General features: G+C 40.9%; 1 protein-coding gene across 2 annotated transcripts in view; it reads right to left on the reverse strand.

Annotated features, from left to right (window-relative positions):
- Nucleotides 1-419: 419 nt before the first annotated feature.
- Nucleotides 420-23,261, reverse strand: part of LNX2 (ligand of numb-protein X 2) — a 60,206-nt gene continuing 37,364 nt past the window's right edge. For both annotated transcript variants that reach the window (XM_075084186.1, XM_075084177.1), the window contains exons 3-10: nt 19,393-19,631; nt 18,122-18,321; nt 13,621-13,992; nt 11,950-12,096; nt 9,571-9,748; nt 7,568-7,799; nt 5,645-5,803; nt 420-2,807 (exon numbers count right to left, since the gene is read on the reverse strand). In XM_075084186.1, coding sequence (XP_074940287.1) covers nt 2,672-2,807; nt 5,645-5,803; nt 7,568-7,799; nt 9,571-9,748; nt 11,950-12,096; nt 13,621-13,992; nt 18,122-18,321; nt 19,393-19,631 — 1,663 coding nt within the window. In that variant the 3' untranslated portion in view covers nt 420-2,671. The remainder of the gene's footprint in view (nt 2,808-5,644; nt 5,804-7,567; nt 7,800-9,570; nt 9,749-11,949; nt 12,097-13,620; nt 13,993-18,121; nt 18,322-19,392; nt 19,632-23,261) is intronic.

The raw sequence follows: 23,261 nt of genomic DNA on the forward strand, positions 1-23,261 counted from the left end.
GCATACTTGCCTGCGGGAGATGGAGATGGGAATTGATTACCAGGAGACTCAAGTTTCAGCTGTAAAACTGATGTTTCCAGCAAGACTGTCTCCTTGCATCAAATCTACGCTGTGAAAACATCCTCCAGCTGATCGGCACCAGCTGGTGTTGAAGGGAAAAAGGAAACGCTGCTTGTGGCAAAGTACCGTATGACACAGATCTTGCCTCTGCTTTAGAAACACTTTTCAGTGCTGGTATTACTGTTTAAACAGCTGGTACGTTACCCTGGCGGGATGAGCATGCCCTCAGACTCTTCTGGTACATTCACTAACTGTAATTTATGATAAATCACCACAGGGGGGGAAAAAAATAAAACCTTTAAACTGAGTCTGCATTGAGCTACGCGTATCTTTTGCAAAGAGTGAGACAATACTTTGAGTTATTAAAATGAGTAGAACGAACTTTTATTTTCATTCATCCTTCATTAATACCATACAATTAGATAGCAATATCTGGGGAAAAAAAAACTTGAAATAATTTAAAACAGAAGGCACAGAAAACCAAACCCAACTACGTAGCTACAAGAGAAAAGGGAAAGATGATTCAGGAAGGTAATTAATTCAGAAAGGTTTTATCGCTAGACATTCTGATCAGAAGCTACAGCACACAGAAACAAAACTGCACATTTTAAGCTAACCCATGCTTTTGTTACATATACATATAAAAGAAAAAAATCTAAAAATCTGATTTTTGCAGGGTTTTGAATGAAAAGTGTAATTTTTAAAATAAAAAACCATTAGATCTAGTACATACGTCATAATCTTCACTAAAGTCTACACTAAGATGTACTTTACAAAAAAACCTGCATGAAGAGCAAAGCATACAGTTAAACAGCATCTGGGGATGGGAGGAAACTTGTTCTTAAATCAGTTAGGGTGTCAAATAAGTTTGGTGTTTGCTTCAGAAACAAAAATTCTCAGTACAGTAATATACTGCGGAGGGCATTTTTTGTATTTTAATATAATCAAATTAAACCGATAGCATACATTACAGAGAGGAATAAAACCACTTCATTCATATGAGATTTTTACCATTTTTTTCCAAAAGAGTAACTTTATTTCTTTTGAAAACAAAGCTACTGGAACTAATGACATGCGATAATATGCCCCAATATTATACTGGCTAAGTCTGAAAATAAAGTTCATGCTTCACAATTGAAATATGCTGTGATTCTCAAATACATTCTCTGGTAATCAATAATACAATATAGACGTCATTCATAAAATGAGTTCAGGTTGGCAACCTGTTTATAAATGAAGGTCTTTTTCAAATACGCAGAACACTGACAACGCACAGGGTTAGCTCCAGGTCAGCACATTTCTTTCTGCGCTCAGCCCCTCTTTTCTTAAACAAATGGGTGCTTAGCCTGCAAATATCACGGAAAGGCAAAGTCGAGAAGTTACAGGTTGGTTCGTAAAAACACTAAATACAATCCAAGATAAATAGTATTACTCTTACTGACAACTTAATAGCAGGTGCTCTCTAAAGGGAAAAAAAATATCCTGAAATGCAAGAGAGATCGTTTCAGCATTTGATATCAAGGCATTTGCACATTTGTCAGGAGGTGACGGAATAAAAGTGAATTTTGCAGCTTACTTTGCAGTTGGACTTGAATTCAAAGAGCCTTCTTTCTAGCCTGCCCACCTGTAAACCATAACGTATGGTTTCTTAATAGCTTGGTTTTTTCCTGGAAATAATTCTCTCATTTAGAAAGTGCAAGTCAAAGTATTGTTTCCACACATGAATAAAGAGAGCTGACAACTACAATAGAAACTGTAAAAATGATCTTCATAAAAATGTTCATCAAAATTCTCTGACATAGCAAAACATTCATTTGTAAAGTAAAGTCTAACACTGCAAGCCATTCACTCAAAGGCAACCTCGAGCACGTGTATTCTTGTCAGCGTTGCAACAGTAATTACTTCCATATTCCTTACCATTATAGGATACAAACTCTCCAATATATTAAAGTTTCCTAACAAAGAGTCCAATTATTGCACTTTACAAAAATTCCAGTAATACCAGGCTTTTGTCCTACTTTTCTATAAACACCGGTGCCCTGCAAGAAAAATCTGGGGAATGAAGTAATTTTTGATGAGTAAGATGGATTACTTGAATCAGTCTGAAATACTGAATCAAAAATGGAAAGGCATACAGAATGAAGAGACGTACCTTTGGAAATGGATTTTGATTCATAGCAGCAGATAGATGTGTCACTGCGGTACTGACACACGTTCTCTCCACAGGGAAGAACGGGCACATGGCTATTACGTTTATATATCACATATAACTTGAGGACTGTGCAGAGAAACCCAAAGAACCACTAAGTTCTTCTGCTCACTCTACAAGCCTCATGGGGAAAGCTCAATGACAGGCATATCGGAGTGGGAGTTTCTTTGTGAGCTCGTGTATATTTGCATTTGCATCAGCAATGGATATAGCAAACAGAAACGGCTATTTCAGGATGGAAAGATACATAGAGTGAGTCTAAGAGGCCTGTAAAAAAAAGAAAATACAGCAGTTTTGGCCCTGCGTATAACCAGCTGTATCAATAGGGGAAAAAAGATAGAGGAGATATTTGTGCCAGCTATCTAGAAAAAGAAGCTGCTTGAACCGAAGTGATTCACAAATCTATATGAGACTTCCAGGCCAGCAAATCACCGTTAAAGTCACTTTGTTCCTCTGCTCCTTCAGCATGGGAACGAGTGCAGAATGGCTCATTCCAACCGTGGATAGTCCATTTACAGCAACAATCATATCACCACACCTAAAAACATAAGAAGGGGAAAAAAATGACGACTACTGATCTGCAGTAACTAGTACACACCAACAAACAGCACTTCAACTCTGGGGTGATAAAAACCCCAAAGGGTTCAATTTTAAGCCTGTTTTACTACTGAAACTCATCTGGGAAATTCCCAAATCAGTGGGATTCAATTCTAATACAAATAATAGTTCTGCATTAAGAGCTGAACTCTAGGGAAATGCGAGGGAAGACAGTTGGCAAGATCTAACGGAGTCAAGAGAAGATAATAAGATAGCATGTGCGTGACAGAAGCATTTCTCTTTGTTTGTGTGGATTATAACACATTTACACCAAACATGCCGTTACTGTAGGAGGTGTAAGTAAAGATACTTATGGTTACCAACCACATCCCAACCGAGAACCTTGTTTTCAATGGCTTACGATTTTGTCAAATGTAACCATTTGCCTTGAAATCCCCCTCAGCAGATGGTTCAAACGAGAAACTGTAGCATCTATGTGCTTTGAAGAAGGGACTTGAAATCTGGGAGGATGCTGCTTATTGGCCTTGAGAAAATTGACCTCTAAGGGTTAAGTTTTAGTTCTTACAAGCGCAAGAGAAACTTTAAAAAAAGCGCTCAAGTTCCTCCTATGTTGAGCATGCTCCGTCTCCAAGCACCTCTTTTCTGTGACTTGAGTGTGTATTTCGCATCCCCAGAGCAGTCGAAAATTACTCTGGAGATCAAACAAGACTCTTCCTGAAACTGCTCCTCCCAACTATTTATTGGAGGCACCAAAATGGATGGCAAAAAGATGCTCTCCTGGTGCCCTCCACTAGGGCAGAGCAGAGGAAGAAGAGGCAGTGTGGCCAACACCAGTCAAATGCGCACTCAAAAGCGCTTCTCTGCCTGAACCAAGTACCCCTGCCAACCAAACCAAAATGCTACAGTTCACTGACTGCGGTCTCACTCACCCAGCATTTCTGCTGAAACAATTTCAGCTTTATAAAATCACACCAGACAGATAATGTAGGCAGAAAACTGTCTTAGCTGCTGAACTGTGAAGTTATTTTCTCCCTTCCTCTCCAGCCTAACAAAACATTCAGATAATTTAAACAGAACAGAGCCGCTTCAAAAAGACCTGCCCCATGATAACTCATGGTGCAGGTTCTAAGGAGCTCTCCCTTGTTGATGGCCCATTTTTAAGTCCATGTTCTCAGCGAGACAGTACATTTGAACAGAGGGTACTACATTACAATATCACACAAGATTATCTTTTCCATTCCTTACAAGGGGGTAAGTGTGACCACAACCACTCTTTCTCTCTTCTTAAGAATTATGTTTTCTGTGAAGACTTCTAGTTATTAATTCCCCAATCTGAAATTACTTTGGGTTGAACTGAAATCTTTCATTTAATTCCAACTGTTCCAGAGTTGGCCAAAGAAATGTAATTTTGTGTTCAGCCAAGCTATTTTTTCATTTATTTGTTTAGTCATTGAACTGAAAAAACGTGAATTACTGGCAAGGCTCTAGGCGTAAGTACATTTTTTTCTTAAGTTGCTTTGTAAGTAAATCTACATGTAAAAATCATGCCATAAAACTTCAAGTTGCATATTCTTTACTGCCGTCTTCACAAAAAATAAGTTTATGAACAAGGGAACCTTTAACAAGAATTTAAGTCCTAGTTCTGATCTAATCCTAAACAAGGCTAAGATGCATATATGGATAGTCAACCTGGGGGTTGCATCCAAACATAACACATAAGTAGAATCATATAGTCTTTAAGGTCAGAAGGGACCTCAGGAGGTATAGTCCCACCTCCTGCTCAAAGCAAGGTCAGCTGTGAGATCTGACCATCTCTCTCAGGGCTTATCCAGTCAGGTCTCAGAAACCCTCAAGGGCAGAGACTACACAACCTGTGCCACTGCCTGACCATCCTCACAGGGAAATAGTTTCTCCTTATAACCAGTCTGATCTAGTTGAAGATGTCCCTGCTCATTGCAGGGGGGTTGGAATAGGTGACCTTTAAAGGTCCCTTCCAAACCAAACTATTCTATGATTCTGATTCAGCCTCTTTTGTTCAACTTGTGCCTGTTGTTTCTTGTCATCTCACTCTGCACCACTGTGAAAAGCCCAGGCTCTGTATCCTTGATAATCTCCTTGTAGGTACTGGAAGGGGCCGTTAGGTGCCCCTGAAGCCCTCTCCTCACAGGGCAAGTGCTCCAGCTCACACCATCTCAGGGGCCTTCACTGAACTTGCCTCATTTATTGGTGTCTTTCCCGCCAACTAATGACTCTCAGGGCACTAGCATGGGGACTTGGTTCCTTAACAACCTTTTCAGAGATCTTTTTCATCTACTTTCTTGCTCTTCCATTAAAGCAGCGGTGCCCATCTTCAGTACCACAGTTTCCAGCAGTGGCTTTAGAAGTCTGTATGAAAGGATAAAGCAGTTCTCCCCACTTTACAGAAGTAAGTTCTGATTTTTTAGCTGTTCCGTAGGAAGACAAACAATTATAAACTAGCCAGTTCTGCACATATGCATTTTGCAATGTCTCCTGGCCTAAAGAAGAGTCAACAACGAGATGGAGACAGCAGGTGACATCAGCACCAGAGCTAGGGAGGAGGACGGGAGATGGCAGAGGTGTCAGCGCAAGCACCACCTCTGACAGACACCCTTTCCCCAGCAGGAATGCCCTGTACTGCCCTGCATCACACTCATCAGGGAGGCAAAGCACTACTGGGCTGCATGTCCTGCCTCAGCATGAGATGCTACAGCCTATTTCATTAAGCAATTAGCTGCACCAGCACGCAACTATTTAAAAGTGTTGATTATTATTATTATTACTGTTATTTTAGCTTACTTTAGTCTTCCATCAAAGTACGCAGGAGTTCCAAGAACAATCGTTTTAATGAAGAAAGGCTGATTTGTGTGGTTCTCCTCGTAGCCACCGACAATGCTGAAACCCCAGCTCCCTAAATTGCTCCGCCGCAGTACTACATCGTGGCAGCTATGTAGGCAGCTGTGGAATGGAAGCACAGGATAGCATAAAAAAAAGCCGTGTATACCACATATAGATATTTTTATAGTAGGCACAACACCTGCTGTCTCATCGTTACCACCGTGCTAAGCGTGGAAGAGAAGGGGAGGGATGGTGATTAGACTTCTGTTCCCAAACAGAGTAATTTTGTAATATTCAAATGATTACTAAAAAAAACCACAATCTTGAGGCAGGAAAGTGTTTTCAAAGAAATAACGCAGTGCTAGAATAATTACTTAAACACAGTTAACTCTGTAAACTGACAGTAATAGAATGGCATTTTAGGGATTTCACAGGTGGCAAGAATGTGGGTGGAAAATAGATACCCAACGTCTTTAGTTTGCAAGTCAAAAATGCAATGCATTTTTCTTCCACCCCCAGCCAGTTTAGGCTTTTTCTACTTTAAATAAAGATCTAAGAATCCACACATCATCATCTCTACCTCTGAACTGATGCATCACCAGTGATGAAAATATAAACAAATAGGCATTTTCTTACACAAAATGTAAATAATCCAGACCATGCTTCCCTAACTGTGCTGGCAGATGTTATCCTTCTCAGTGAAAATGAATTCTTGCTGATGAAATAGAGAATAATTAAAAAAAAAAAACTAAAACCAAAACAAAACACACATACAAATTAGCTTTTGGGTAAAAAAGATGTACAACACTCCTTTAAAGAATAGCAGTACAATGCATAGCGGAACTTTAGGAGCCGTGCACGGGCATCTGCAGTATATAAGCAATAAAACACAGTTAAAGCATAGAAAGCAAGTACATTTACCAAAACTGAGAGATGTTTATTAATATTAAGTAACTCCTTAATACCTGAATGGAAGAGAAATTAATTGATAGTGAAACTCAGAAAATAAAAAATGTGAAATGCTTGGACAGCCAATGCATGGTTCTGCTCGCTGCAGCTCTGCTACCAATACGCCTGGTTCTTGTCATGGTTTTATGCTTAAACCACAGACCTGAGCCCTGTAACTCTATCAGAGGGAGACGCATTAACCTGCACCCCCGTGCTGGAGTTAATAACGCTATTCGCTCTAGTGGGAGCTTTTCCTGATAGCAAGCAGTGCTGGAATGAGCTTATAGCTGCAGCCACAACAGAGTGAAAAACAGAAGAGTAAAAATGAAACATGTTGATGCCCAGCAGACTGCAGATTAGTCAAGGGGAGGGAGCTTGCTGCAAATCTTGGTGAGTTTTTGCATTTGGCAGAGATGGTAGTGGGTACTTGAAAAAAATAGATGGGGATTTGTAACTACAGGCTCATATGTTTGGAAGATACCTGTGTTGAGAGCCTGTGAGAATGGCAAGTCTGATCCAATATTCTGAAGTTGTGTATTTGGCCTCATAAATTTAGCTAGCAGATTAGCAGAGACATGTGGGTAAATCCTTTGTGTTTTTATTAATAATCTCTCTGGTTTTAGATATGCTACAGGAACTTATGATATATTTAAGCAATAGAAAAGATGGCTTGCGTTCAGTGAGAAGAATCCACACAGGTAGTTGCTGTGGTTTGTGAAGGGATAAACCAAGTCTATTCATTTTCCAGCTTCCTAAGGATACATTGCTCCTGTTCACAGTCTGCTTCGTAAGCACAATGCCAACTGAATATAGCCGAGATGGTCGCTCAGGCAGAAATAAGGGCAGATGTGCTGTAACTAATCAGGTCTGCTTTTGCATCTCTCTCAGACTTAGCTTAAAACAGGTAACTAATTACTTTACCAATTAATTCCATACCTTGGAAGTCCCAGCCACATGACCCAGGATGGTGACCAACTGGCGTCATATTCATTTTCACTGATGGTACTCAATTGTTCTTCATTAGCCTGGGGCTGTTCTTCTACAATCTGGACTTCCAGGGCTTTCAGGGCAACTACCGAAGAGGCAGCACTAGCTTTCAGCATGGCCACCGCCTCACTGTGACTTAGGTTAGTCAAATCAATGCCGTTGATGTTCAGCAGCACATCACCTGTTCAAAGGCACAAGGGAGAATACACCAGTCTGTCAGAGTCGTTCCTACTGACAGCACCTCTCCCGCCAGGGTTTCACACTGTATTTTTTGGAGCTGAGGCAGTCTGAACTAACAGCCTGGAAACGTGAATAGCTCTGAAGCCTTATACTGCCAGTTTGAAACACTGGTGTGCTGAACTATTAAGCTGGATGAGTATTATTTATTTCCACTTAGCACATCAAATGTTGCAGTTTCAATGGTACATTGCCCTGAAAATTTGAGACAAAAATTGCCTAAGCACCTTCATCGCTACTGCAATTGTCGTTGCAGATGCCACTAGATAATTGTTTCCAGTGGTGTCTCTTAGGTCCACCTAACTTTAAAAGGGAAGGAAGAATGACAGAAGCAACACTATGGGCACCACAAAGTAACCAAGTCTTGTAGGTAAGTGAGCCTCCACAGGGTGTTTTAGGTCTTCTGCTTTTTCTAACTTGTTACTCAGGAGAACAAAATGGATTCATAAACTACTGGAAAGGTTGGTACAAAAACCAGTCCATTAGAAGAAAGAACATCTCTACAAAGATAATCTGGAAAGAGTCTAGGCCACTAAAAAAACTACCACAATTTTTATTTTATTTCAGAATATTTTTAAAAAGCCTCAGGATGAAAACAAGAATGTTATTTACTGTCCAACCAGAGACAGTCTCCTCTTTCACGCAATGTCTCACTGATGCAAGCCAGAAAAAACAAAGCAAAAGTGTGAAGACCTGGATCACATCTGGAACGAGACTCATTTTTTGAAAGCTTTTTCTTCCCAGGAAAACCTAAAGTTGAGGTGCAGCTTAACTTTAAATCACTTCTGTTGCTGCTGTGGTTACTTTAATGTTACACAATGAAAGAGCAATTGCCATTCTTCCATCAAGTGTGTTTTTCATAGTAGTACAGAAAAAGAAAGGATACCTGTTGGTATGTGGGTGTAAATCTCCCTCTCTCAGAAGCATATAAGGATGCTCCCACACCGTTCTTTTTAAATTTGCAATCTGTGAAGTATTTTTTTCATAAATTTCTTTCCTAAATCTGTAATTCTGTGAATGCTGAATCGCAGAGTTCCCATAAGAAGTCTTCTTTTCACATACAGAACAATTTGCTTTAATCATCAAATACTTTGTTATTGATCAGGTAGGACTGCCTTCACCTACACCAAGCCTAACATCCACCTCCTGGTTCCCATCTGAAAGGCGATGAACAGGGATGGGTGCTGCAGCACCCCTGACAACTAGCAAACCCAAGCTGTCCCAGAGGATATGGAAGCATTCAGGAAGCAGGGTCAACAGTGAAGTAGTTTTGGGGGTAAACTAAGCATGGGTGAGCTGTGGCCTGCCATCAGAGCATCTCTGCTGTTTAGATATTACGCTGAAGTGCAGAGATTCCTTGGACAGAGATGGGGCCCAGCCCACCACATTAAACACAAAAACAGGATGCGTGCACTACAGTACAAAGCATTGCACCAGACTCTCAGCTCAGGGGATTACCATCAGCTTTAAAGAATTTAACCAGACATTTCCTGGTCTTATCTGCTTCCCCTGCTATCATTCTCTAAACATCCCTTTCCTTTAAAAGGTGGAAGTGTGATACTAAATACCATATTTCCATTATTGAAACATGAAGAAAAGCATCCATTGGTGCTTCCCTACATCTGTGAAAAGACTTTTTGACACCACGAGACTCCAGCGAACACATTCGTCAAACAGCAGAGGCCACCCATGCCATCAGGAAAGCCGAGCCCCACCTCGTTTAATCCTGCCATCTCTTGCCAAACACCCGTGAGGCTGCACACTTGTCACGAAGATGGGCAGTTCACCACTTTTGCTGCCTCTGCCTCCTGCCACTGTCATTCCCAGAGATTCATGTGGCTCTTTTTTCACAGTAATGTGCTTTTCTTGGCATGTAACACACTGGGAGAGATCCTGTTTAACAAGGATATATGACATTGTTAAAACTTTAAAAAAGAACAAACAAAACTAAGTTTACCCCAAAGCTATACTTTGGCACTTTATCAGAATGGATTAAAAGGACTAAGTAGTGCAAATCATCTTTGGCTGGATTTCCTCCAGGTTAGAAAAAAAACCAACCACCCCAAAATCAAAAAAGCCACTAATGTAGACACTTAAATATAGACAGAAAGTTTATAAAGGCCTGTCTTGAAAACCTCACTCCAGCTTTTCTTAGCATCCTACAATGGAATAGGCTGAACTTTAAGACTGCACTACAAAACCATATTGTCAAAAGAGTGCACACAAACCAGAAACAAATCTTTTGCTGTCTTGGTGAACATCAGCATTACCTCATTGTCAGTAGAATATGGCCCACAACTACAGAGAAGCTCCTAGGAAATGAAAACGCATGTGTTTTCATACTGACACAGAGAGACCATTCAAAGCCCTTATACATCATGTTTTCTTTTGCAGCTGGTATGTTGAATCTCCCAGAGTACTAAGGCCAATCAGTGCTATAGGCTGGTGATGGGTGCCTTATGCAGACTCCCTAATAATTATAAAGGAGACCCAAACTCGAAGCAAGAGGAGATGCTATGTTTAGTTTTCTAACACCTGAATTATAAAGTTTAGCCCATATTTAGTTTTGCCCCATCAAAAGGATCTAAACCTGAATCAAAGTATATTTTATTTGCTGAAGCTCTTCCTCTTCAGGATATTTACCGATACATTTAAACCACTACACATACACCTTCACTAGCATCTTAACAGAATATTGGCAAGGAATCCAAAATAACAGAAGAAATAACCTGAGAGATTCTTCCAATTACAAATACTTATTTATTCCCGCCTTCTCTTGGAAAATGGCAACACTGCTTTCTTCAACTTCCAATGCCACATGCTCCTTCTGACTCACTCTGGTCCTCACATTACATGTTAATCACAGATGTAGCTATATGTACACATACCATAGCTTATAAAGACAGCTCCTTCTTAAGTCTCTGGGCTTTAGAACTAACTGGCCGGTGCCATGTAATTATGTAAACATTTTTAAGCCACAGGACTTCTAAGCCAACTGTAGGTTAATGAGAGAGGGGCAAAGATAAACGGTATGAAACATGGGAAATGTCCACTTGCGGTTATATGGGACTTCCCATTTTGAAAGAGCCCATGGGTGGTACTGATCTGCGAGGGAAATCAGCTCTGCCAACAGATCAACTTTGGAACTGTGATACGAATACAACCCATGCTAACAGATGGAAAGTGGGTTCAAGCTCTGATGTAGGTGAGCTGTAATCATTGTGCTGATATGGCCCAACATTGTGGCATGTACTAACAGCCACTAACTGTATTCAGGAGCCTCACCTTTGTCTCTCAGGAGGAAAACAAGCATCCTAGAGCCTCACTTTTTCTTTTCTGAAACTACCCAAACTTTTAGAAGAAAATACTAATAACACATGTAAATCCTCCCAACAGAAGTATGACAAACAGTGATGACAACAGAGAGGAGAGGAGGAAAGGTGGCTTCATTGACATGGCCAACGTGACAATTATTTCACAAAATCAAATTCTCAACAGTGAGAGGTCATATTTTTCTAACTACAAGAACATCTCAAGCACAGGCTTTATTTCTGCAGGTCTTCTGGATAATTTGACACTAGCTTCACGAATGTCTCTTCATGCTGCCTTTCTCTCCCAGCTTGGCCCTGCAGAACTCAGCACTGCTGGCTCATGGAAGAGATGGCACATGCCTCCAACATGCTGTTTGTATGTGTGCACCACATCTCCTGTCCTTGCTGGCTGCAGCCAGCACAGCGGGAACAAAGAGAGCATTCTTGAATGACAGCTGTCCCATGCAGCACTAACACATAAGCCACTGTCTTAGACAAGGTCTAACAACTACAGCTGTATGAGCTCAGAGAACTTTCTTCTTTCACTGCAGTCTGCAAATCCAAAACATATTGAAAAGCTGTTGCATATCTTTTGTTCCCACTCCAGACATGATACAGGACTTGAGTACCTGAAAGTAATCTTTTTAAAAACAAAAAACAAACAAACATAAAACCAGAAGTAAAAAAGAAGATAGAACCCCTTCTTCCAATCTTGCCTTGCTACACACTTAGACCATCACAAGAATAAAACTGTATTTATAACTCAGAAAGCGAAACACCAACCTTATGTGAGTTGGGTCTGCTGTGAAACAGCTGCTGGGACTGGTGTTGGTGTGAGTTGCTGTTGTGAGTCCCCGTGTCTCGGATAATACTGACGGTCTGTGACTTCAGGGGTCTAGAGATGATCAAATTCACTCTCTCCCCACTAGCCTGCCGAATACATAAAACAAAGTAATGAAGTTGATAGGATATTGATTATTAGCAGAGGGAGAGGAAAATGATGAAACAAGGGAACAGCAGAATTTGTTTTCCAGTTCCTCAGGGTGCCACAAACTTTTTAGACTGCATAGTCCCTTACTTATTTCTTGCTGCAGTTCCTCCCAGAACAGAGGGGATATTAACATTCCTGCTTTTCCCCTGGTGTTACATCTGTATCAACTGGAAATCCTTTGCCAGAAGGGATTATTTCTCACTTTCTGTTATGAAGCTTCAAACACTAAAAGTCATCCAATTCCATTTGCAATCTCTATGAACTTCTGCAACATGTAGCAATAAAATAAAGAAATCCCCACATGATGGCTCCAGGGTCTGCAGATTTTGGTCAAAAGCTCTGAACACCTCTGGTATTTCCCAAAGAGTCTTCCAAGAAACATGGTATATATGAGCAGACCATCAAATTCTGGAGTTTGGGGAATATCAGGAAACTCTGATACCAGATGTTAACTGAAGCATCAACTCTTTCTATTGCCGCAAAAATATACCTCAATAGATAAGAGTTACTCAGTGTAAAATTCTGACCACTTCACTGTATCCAAAAACTGGGGAACTGAAATGATGATTCCCAAGATCATTGCCATTTTCTTTTAACTGCCATGGAAGCTCTTAAAATGATACCTGAAACAAATATTTACTACTCATTTGTATCACAGCTCTCTCTGTGGTACTCAGTTAAGCAAAGATGACTGTGCTAGACTGCAAGAACCTATTACTGGTCTATTCCAACTTTCCTACAAAAAAGAGTAATTTTCACCAATATCCAGTCAGCAGGAAGCAGCAACACGCTGCAGCTGTTTCCTTACAGACTGGAAGAAGGGCATGGAGTAAAGGTTTTCCTGTGGGAACAAGGAAGGGTCATGTGTCAGACTGCATCAAGCTTTGGGTATATTTGTGTCCAGAGCAGAGCCAATCATTTGGAAAAGCCCTTTCTTGAACACATACAAAATGCATTTTACGGCATGGGACTCAGAGAAGACTTATTTGTTTCTTCCTAGCTGCTACCTGTTGCCTCTACGAAGTCTGATAGATCTTTTTCCTGTTTTAACCCCAATTCCACGCACAGGCAAATAAATACAAAACAAAGCCCACTTCTATAGAGCTTACTGAGAGATTAAAGCTACAATATATACATAAATATAATAATAATCCCCACTTTTTTTTCTGCTAAGCAATAGGCTGCATGGTACTTTCCTTGCTCATGAGTGGTCTTCTAACCTTCAGGCTGTATGCCATGGAAGACTAATGCACTTTTCACTTCTAAGGAGGTAAAGTTCATCTGCTAGGTGCCAAAGCAGACCTTGTTTTGCACTATTATTTCCAGAACATAAATCACAGTGAATTGCATTGCTGCAGGCTTTTAGGTGTTACACAAGCTGTTCTGTCCAGGACAGACTCTACCCCAGGCTTCACCCAAGAAATAAAGCTGAGCTAAGGACTCAGGTAGGGAATGCAAATTACCTGTATAACCTGAGCAGCAAGCTCGGGTGTCCCGTGCTTCAAGTCATGGCCATTGATGGCAAGTACACGGTCGTTGCTGCAGAGCCTGCCATCTTGAGCAGCCAACCCCCCTTCCAAAAGGTCAAGAATGAAAACTCCTGGCTCGTCTGTTCTGCGTACAAGTTTAATGCCAAGCTGCTCGCTGGAGTCGCGTTTATGCAGCGTCACTTGAAAGCTGTCTTCCCGCAAGGAGCTGGTGGTGTCTGCGTGGTTGTGTGTGCGGCTGCCGAACCGCCTCTCTCTCAGCACAGTGAGGTGCAGCACCGAGCAAGGCTGGGAAAGCACAGCTCGAGCGTGGTTGTGAGACACATTGCTTATGTCAAAGCTATTGACCTGCAAAACAACAACAACAAAATCAGAATTATATTTTCACATGTTTAATTGTTTTTAGTTATGGAAATAAAGTCCTTTCCAAACTAAATTCAGAGCTTACTATAAAACCAACCTTGGAGCAACCTACTTATCTGACCCTACCAGGCCTCCTCTCTTGTCCTTACATCCTCTCTTGCAAACCCACTTTGGCTGCTCAAGCTACAAATCTATTTTTAGTTTGGAAAAGACCCTTAAGATCACTGAGTCCAACCATTAACCTAACACTGCCAAGTCCACCACTAAACCATGTCACTGAGCACCACATCTACATGTCTTTTAAATACCTCCAGGGATGGTGACTCAGCCACTTCCCTGGGCAGCCTCTTCCAGTGCTTGACAACCCTTTTGGTGAAGAGATTTTTCCTAATAGCCAATCTAAGCCTCCTCTGGCACAACTAGAGGCCTTTTCTCACAAAGGTGACTACACCTCTTTAACAGGGAACACCTGTCATCATAGTCCAGAGTTTTTGTTCTGGTCTCCTTCATTTCTCTTCCTTAGATCTTTACATGGTTTGTTCTCTAGGACAAGAACCTCGAATGTGCTTTAGTGTAATGCTCAGCATCACTTAAAATTATAAAATAATAGAACAAAGAATAAAATAAAAAGAATACATACAAATCTCTGAAGAAAGCTTATGTCTAACAATATGCAGGACTTCCATGATGTGAAAAATTAAAAAACCCTTGAAATCCAGAAAAAATGGAATTTATTTATTAGGACAGTAGAAAAAGGTGGTTATATCGAGTCTTAGCATGAATTTACAAGATTTTCCACTGACTTCAACTGGGTCAGAGTTTCAGATTTATTACCTGTAGCACTCAAAATTCAGTTGTAAATGAAAAACGATTAAATTTTCCCTCCCTATAAACAAGTACTGTGCGTGTTATGTGGCCCACTGATACAAAGATCAGTAATCTTCAGTCATTTCTTGCACTATAAAGTTAAGATAAAAATTAACAGTGCAATGAGATTTGGCAGAACACAGGAGCACCACAAAAAACAGCACAAAAGATGGACTTGCCTTTTTCTGTAAGAAGGGGTTCGAAGTTAACACTACAACTCCATCCTTAGCACGTACTATTGTGCCCTGGTGGAAGAACCCCTGCCCTGTAACTTCAGCAGATAAAACTAACACCAAATGGACTATACTGACTTGCCTTAACTAAACCTTTTAATGGTCCCCATTACAACATAAGTAAGCAAAAAAATAAACTTGCAGCTTCCCATCATCTAACAGCAATATTAACACTTAAAAAAAATATGAAGAGAAAGGGCCCAGAAATCTATATACAACAGCTGCCACAATTACATCACGCATCTGAGCTGGGGGGCTCTGAGAGGTCAATGCCAAACAATGTGGCTGTGGCAGTTTCAGCACGGGGTACAGCTCCGCACCCACCAATACCCTACCCCTGCAAGAGGCTGCTGCTCCAGCAGCAAAGAGGGAGGTAGCCCTGCCCGAGCCACCTCCACGCTCCAGAACAGTGCAGCAGCACTGCAAGCTCAGACACCAAACCCTGGCTGTGTCCTGGTCCGCTACTGCCCCAAGACAGGCTGTAACCTTGGGCAGATGGAAAGGAGGCTTAGCTAGGAGAAATAACATTTAGAGCTACCACCAGCAAAACCCACTAGGACTCCTCCAACAGAGCCTTTAAATTATATCTAGTTTTATTTTTAACTGTCTCTAGCTAAAGTAAATACATAAAATACAAAAGCATTCAAAGGGCACAGAAGAATATATGCAATAAAATGTAATTCTTTCTACAAGGCAGTTCACAATTTCAGAATGAAACAGCCTTAGCATTTCTTGGGGAAAGTGATTCTCATTAGGACATGGTTTACATGAATTACAGTCACAGTCCAGCAGAAAAAAAGGGACAATTTGTAGAGCACTTTGAAAATATTAGGCACCTATCTATACCTTGCAGACAACATATGCTTTTACGTAGCTGTTACTAAACGCTGTTCCCTCAGATCTTGAAAGGCTAATACTTCTTGTTTGACTGGGCAAGAAAATGCTGAGTTTCACCTTGCAGTCCTTTCTGGCTTTCTTTTAGTCCTTTACTACTCATAAAAGCCTTTAAAGACATTTTCAGAAATATCCAACTGAGGTGTACGCGCTGAGCTGCACCTTAACTCTGCACTTAATTACAGCTGGCAGAGACTGAGCCTCGTCACTTGAATACAACAGCTCAGCACCCGCACAGGTAAACTAAAAGCAGTAAAGACATTGTATTTTCCAAAAAGTTTGGCTTTTACCTCTGTACGTCTCTCTTGGCGTGACAGAATGACTCTGATGGACACCCCCCTAGCATCTGAAAGCCCCAGTGGCAGCACATTGATAGGGAAGACTCACTGCAGCATATAAATCCTATTTATAGTCAATTTATAGCCACTTATGGCTTTGGAAACTGTAATTGCCACCTGCCCAGCAATGATTTCCAAAGCGTTACTGGAACTCAAGCTCCCTATTCTGGCAACCAAGGAGAGCCCTTGAGTATCGAAATAAATTAGGCAGCATTCGAACAGTGTCTACAATTGCTCATTAAAAGGCAACATTTTGGAAATCTCTGGGGTTACTTTCTTGGCCAGCCACTATGCTAACACTCAGAGAGAGGAAAAAGGCACGTTTCTCAACAGGGACTTTATTTTCTGAAGTGCAAACTAATTTCATTCCAAGGATAACTACAGCATTTAAGCTACTTTTATCAGCTTGATTTCAAAAAAGTGAAATGAAAAAGGCTGATACTAATTTTGGACTGATCTTAGGCTACCAGATCAAAATCAAACATTGTTACTGAAGTAATTTTGAAATGATGGTAATATATTTATTTCAGGTGGAATGATTAAAAATAGAAAAAAGCTGGAGGACTGTCTTGTCCATGTAAAACTCTGTTAGTACCATTCTGAAGAGTCCTATAAACAACCCCTTTCCCTAATATAAAATTAAAACTCAAAAATTAATAGAATTTGATCTTTTTACACTGTCTGTGGTGAACGACTTAAAACTGTAATAAAAATACCCACTCTATCATAACCAACTTAAATTTTAATGGTTTGTTTAATTTTTTTTGAAAAATATTTAGAGCACCTTGCTTCAGGTCATGCCAGTGAAGAGTATCACTGACTCTTTTACACATACTGAAAGATGCAGGTCAGCTGCCTAGGCCATTGGAAGGTAACAGCAAAGCCTAATCAAAATAAAGTTTAGATGGAGCAGGTCCAGAGAAGGGCCACAAAAATGATCCAAGGGCTGGAGCACCTCTCCTACTGGGACAGGCTGAGAGAGTTGGGGTTGTTCAGCCTGAAGAAGGCGGCTGTGGGGAAACCTTATTGCAGCCTTTCGGTACTTAAAGGGGGACTACAGGAAGGATGGGGGCAACCTCTTTAGCAAGGCCTGTTGTGACAGGACAAGGGGTGATGGTTTTAAACTAAAGGAGGGTAGATTTAGACTGGGTAGAAGGAAAAAATTTTTTACTGTGAGGGTGGTGAAACAGTGGAACAGGTCGCCCAGAGAGTTGGCAGATGCCCCATCCCTAGAAACATTCCAGGTCAGGTTGGACGGGGCTCTGAGCAACATGATCTAGTTGAAGATGTCCCTGCTCACTGCAGGGGGGTTGGACTAGATGATCTCAAAGGGTCCTTTCCAACCTAAACCATTCTATGATGCTATGAAGTCAGCCTTACAATCCACAAATTGCTTTTTACATAGGACAAATCATGCCAACTTGTTAGCCAGAAATGACCTTGGGTTCCTTTGGAAAGCATGCATAAATTTGAGATCAAGACTAAGACCCACAACATTTAGAAACAGAAACATAAACTCATATTTTAAACATTGATAAGGGATGCTAAGGAGGAAAAATAATTCTAGGGACTGATCTGACAAACAACATAAAGCATGATAGCCAAAAGTGCTAGAACAACAGGCTCTGCTCTGAATATTAATTTGCTTTCCAACTGATAATTGCAAAGCTAACATTTACAAAACATAGTCTGACAAGGAAGATATCCCATCTCATTTAACAGGCAGTTCTACAAGGAGTGAATGGAAAGTAAGCAGACAGAATACATAATTAGGTTCCATACTTGAAGTATTTGGTCTCCAGCAAGAAGTCTTCCATCTCTGGCAATAATCCCATCTCGATAAACCTCTTGAATAACAATGTTGATCAAAGGCGTTTCATTGCCACCCACTATGCTAATTCCTAATTCGATATAAGGATTGGACCGATGAATTTCAATGGTAGTGATCTCTCCTTCAGGCAAGGTAGGTGGCTGTTGATTTGCTGCCAATTATTTTTAAAAAGAAAGATGATTAATATTCTTTATACCTCATTCACTTTCAATAAAGCAAATCACCAAAGGACAACGTAGACAGGCCACACGACAATGGTTTAACAACAAACTAAACAAGTGCAATTGGATTAGTTCCACTACTTGTTGGAACTCCTAGCTCGTCAGAAACACTCTCTTATGACTTAGTAGCATCCATGCTTCCTGAAATGGGGTCATTTGGATTGGAAAAGGATATTCTGAAACCTTTAGATCATGTCCTTTATAATAAATTTCATACACTCAATTTCCAATTGGATCACTTGCGTATTCACATTTAATGATGATGATAAAAATGTGTTTTAGGGGTTACCCCATGGCACATGACTTGGTCATGCCTCTTTGTCGACCGGTCTCACAACTGCACTAGGAGCTGCTGTTGAGTTGCCAGGTCAAGAGAAGGAGCCCATTTCTGAAGCAAACACAGAGACAACTAAAGAGGAAAAAGGGGGATGCTAAAGGATGGTAAATACAGAGAAGGAAGGGGACAGGACCACCTCCCTCTGTGGTAAGGCTCAGGGCTTCCTCTCTAAAATCCCAGATGCTAGTTTGGTGCAGATGGACGCAGGAGTTACTTAGCTGCCTATTCGTTTGAGCAGGACAGCACTCTATGTGTGAGAAGGCTGCTGATCCAGGCCGGGGTGGGGGGAAGGGGAAGGGGGGAAAAAGAAATCTCATCTTAGAAAACAACCTTTGTACGTTTACAGAAACACTCCTTCTGACTTGCTGCTTGGCCAGTGCTACTAGTAGATTAACACAAACTACTGTAACATGACATGATAAATAATATACAGCACCATGATATCTGGCACACGCTCTGGGATATTTCTTCCCTTCCTAACTGTGACCTTATCCCAGCTGTACACTTGCACATAACCACAACCCACTAATATTTCTCCAGGAACTGCAAAAGAAAAGAGCCGAAGATGAAGATGTGCATTCATGGTTGGGAAGAGATAAGCTCTGACACCACAAATGTTTCCACATCTGATAAAAGAGACTTGAGAAGATAAGTGATGACATACTGTCTGCTACTGTGTTCTCCTCAAAAGGCAGATTGTCGACGCCGGGCTCATCTGTCCACGTGGGAAGGGCGGGTGAAGTGAAGCTCTGCTCAGCTGGCACTATTCCCTGATCTGCATCCGGAGATAAACTGCTAGGCTGCTCCGTCCCACCTGGACCACTCTCACACTCTGCTTCTGTTTGCAGCTTGCTCGTTTTCCTTCTCTCCAGAGCAACCCTTCGATGAGAAGCCCCAGGACACCTGTGAAGACAAAGTTTATACCATGCTTCAAGCCTGCAGCAATGTTTGTAGCACAAAATGCCAGAGTACTCCATCAAATGAAATCCGCCTTCTCCAAAGCCACAGCTTTACACTGGTCATAAAAAAATATTACACACATTAGATTTTAAGGCTAAAATACAATTTAGTGGACAGGCCCCAAAACAATACTGCCTTCTTCACAAAACTTCTACTATGTATTTTTTTGGCCAGGAAATAAATGTGCTGTAACATCTCCTGAATGTGGACTTACTCTGTTATGTACATTCCCGTCTTGCTGAAAAAATTAAACAGGACCGGCATGAAATTCCACAGAAAAGGCCCATTAAAGACACATTCGGAGACCCACTGAGGCAATCTCCTTTCACCTTAGTAAGCCAAGAGAAGGAAGCGTCATATTTTCCTGGGGTCATTTGGGGGAGGAAAGAGATGAAAATTTTACCTATATTGCAATCTAAGTGTTAGAATACTGAAAAAAATTATGCTTGTCTAGGAGTTCATATGAAAAGTTTAGCAAAAGGAACAGCTCTTGCTCATCATCTCCTCTTGAATCAGTAGGTGTTTTATCCTCCTCCTGTCTCCCCTTTTTCCTTCCAGACTTCACACAGGGGGTGCAACTTTTTTGCTTTCCCTCAAGTAACAATGTCCCATCAGCATGTGGCACTTTTCACTGTAAAGTCATTTCTGTGAGTTCCCACTATTCTTGATGCAATAATTTTTTTGCTTGTGTTCAAAATCCTACAATAGTTTACTGCAAAGAAGGGCTGCAACACTGCAAATTCACGGAAAGCCTTCATTTATTACATGGTCTTAAAATTATGTGTAGATAATTGGATGTGGACATCAATCTTCCATCTGCCTGTGTGACAGTTTTGCCAGTGCCTGATATGTCACTTCTTACAGTATTTGATGTCCTTCTTAAAGTTCCTGCTTCTGGAGCTGCTGATCACGTAAAGATGCGCGTACTGTAGCTGTGCCAGAAAAAAAGAACTGTGCTCTTGAAAGTCCTCCCTGTTTGGGAACTTGACAGATTGTTATAACAAAAGAAGAAATTATTTATTTTTGCAACAGGAGAAGAAATGCGTTAACAGAGTAGAAGACAGCAAAGTCTAACAATGTCCTAACTTGTTAAACCAGAACGTTTTGAGAATCACAATTCTGTTCTGACATTCTGTGAAGGGGATTTTATAATTATATGGTTAGACTGTTTCATCATGAGGGATTTTGAAGAAATGTTCCTGGCCAGAAGATGAAAATGACTTGAAAGATTTTGCTTTGTGAAAAAGTTTCTCTGATTTTAATGATGGAACGCAACCCTACTTCTTGGTTTTGTTCAGGTAATACTTACTACATAAAATCACTGACGTAGTGGGACTGATCGGCTAAGAAATCTGGCAAGTCTCAATTTATTCTGGTGGCCAGAGACACACAGTTACAGGTCAAACTCAGCAGGAAGTTTTCTATCGTTGACCATTTCACAATGCAAACCTCAAAACAAGAATCCCAGAAGGCCAAGAAAGGAGAGATGCGATCCCTTCCCTCAAAATTTCTAAAATACTTTAGAGCTTGATGGGTTAGCCTCACACTCCCCCAGATCCCAGCACTGGCAACTGGGAAAAAAGGACTAATCTCCAGCATCATTCACTTCTGCAGCAACATGGCAAGGGGTAAATGCTCTTGCAGAGGAAACCTCTTCTCTACTGGGGAGCTCTGACAGATGTTTAGAGCAAGAGTTTAAGACAAAGCCACCCCAAGCTGCACGTACTTGCTGTCTCTGTACTGCTCTGCGATAGGAGTGGTGATTTTTCAAAAGGGTGAATGAATAGCTCAAAACTGACACTGTCTGAGGACCACGCTTCAATCCCACTGAGCTTGGATTGCAGAGTCCGGGCTTACCGGACTATTTCTGTGAACTAGATACTTCCTTAGGTATCTTCTACCAAAACACTGTGATGTTGACCTTCATTCAGCCAGCTCACAAGACCTGTGGATGCCAAAGGACCTTTAGTAGGTATAGTTGGTGGATGCCAAAGGACCTTTAGTTGGTGTAGATGGCAAAGCACACCTTGGAGAGCTTTTTTTTTTTAAACTGTATCAAACCAGGATGCAACAAAAATCACCCCTGGAAGTGTCCTGTTTCTGTCAGAGCCTTCCAAGTCACAGCCAGGTCCTCTTCCATCCTCTTCCACAGAGCACGTTCCCCCATCATCACCTGGCAGCTGATGAAAGTCATTACACAAAATATAAATAGATTTGAGGGGTTTTTTTTGCCAATGATATTTAATTACCATTTCAAACACTAAAATTAAGAAATGGAAACAACCTCCTGAGCACACGTACTCAGCTTAGTGGAATCCCTTTCGTGCAGCAATTTACAAGGCAAAAAAGAAAAAAAAGAACCAAAACCCCCCTAGATTTTTCCCCAAATTAACCAGTAATTGTAACAGACCACAATTTTCAGCCTGGTATAGTGCAACTGCATTGCCAGGAAAGTAGTTGTCTGGTGGAGACATTAATTCATGGGATGACAATTCCTAGGCCTTTAAACACGATATGCCACCTACCAAGCAGCAAAGCCCAGTATTGGTATTTGAGCACATCTTTGAGCACATCTATAAGGACATCTTTCATTTCCACTTGCAACATAAAAAGATTTTTATTGTCAGTAGGAATGTATTATTCACAAACAGCAAAATCATACAGCAGTTGTAACAGTTAATAAGCACCAACAGATCGCTAAAGGTGCACACCTTCACTAATACTGTTTTTGCCAAATATCTGGGATCAAGAGCATTTTGGGCTAAATGTTGTTACAAGTTATGTACACAGATGGGCATCTTAGGGTCAAAATGAGCACTGAAGGTTGTTTTTATGGGTACAGGAATCCATTCTCATACAACAAATAGCATAAATAAGGGCTGAAATGGGGCCGAAATGTGTCTTACAGGAACTGCATTTCTACTTACAAAGCTATAATATCTTGGCTAGGAGTGAGAAGAAAGGCAGGAATATTTTTTAGAATTTCCAGAAATTATTTTATTTCTTTCATAAATCAAGATGCTTAAGAGTAGAGACACTGAAACAACCAGCTAAAGTAACAGAGTGATGTTATTTATTGGAAAACTCGAAGGGCAGTTGTTCTTGGGATGTAAAATGAGCTTCTTACATTCATCACCTCCCTCCAGCACCAGATTTTGCTCTATTCTGGGTGGGACAAAGCATAGCTTTTACTTTCAACTTCTCTTAACCCATATCAGACAGGGAAGAAAAGTTTCTCATTTAAAAGGTGACTTCTTGGAACACTAGCAGCAATCCCACTCTGCAGATAGAAAGAGCTTTCATAGAAAATTGAGATGTAGTTTACAGTGTATTCCATGGAATAACAGTAGGGGCACAAGAAAAACCATGTTTGCTCACTTACTACTGAAAAGAAAGATTTCATTGTAACTTATGTCATCAGCTTCTGCCCAGTCTAGAGGTTCGATAAAAGCAACCACACCAAATAGCCTCAAACCAGCTGCACTAAAACACTCTTCCAAGCAGAAGCTGAATTTAAGCAAAGACTGCAGAGAAGCAACCCAAATGCCTTTGCTATTGCTCATAAAACTTTGC

The sequence above is a fragment of the Phalacrocorax aristotelis genome, chromosome 1 (assembly GCF_949628215.1).
Source record: "Phalacrocorax aristotelis chromosome 1, bGulAri2.1, whole genome shotgun sequence".
In the NCBI taxonomy this organism is placed as follows: domain Eukaryota; kingdom Metazoa; phylum Chordata; class Aves; order Suliformes; family Phalacrocoracidae; genus Phalacrocorax; species Phalacrocorax aristotelis.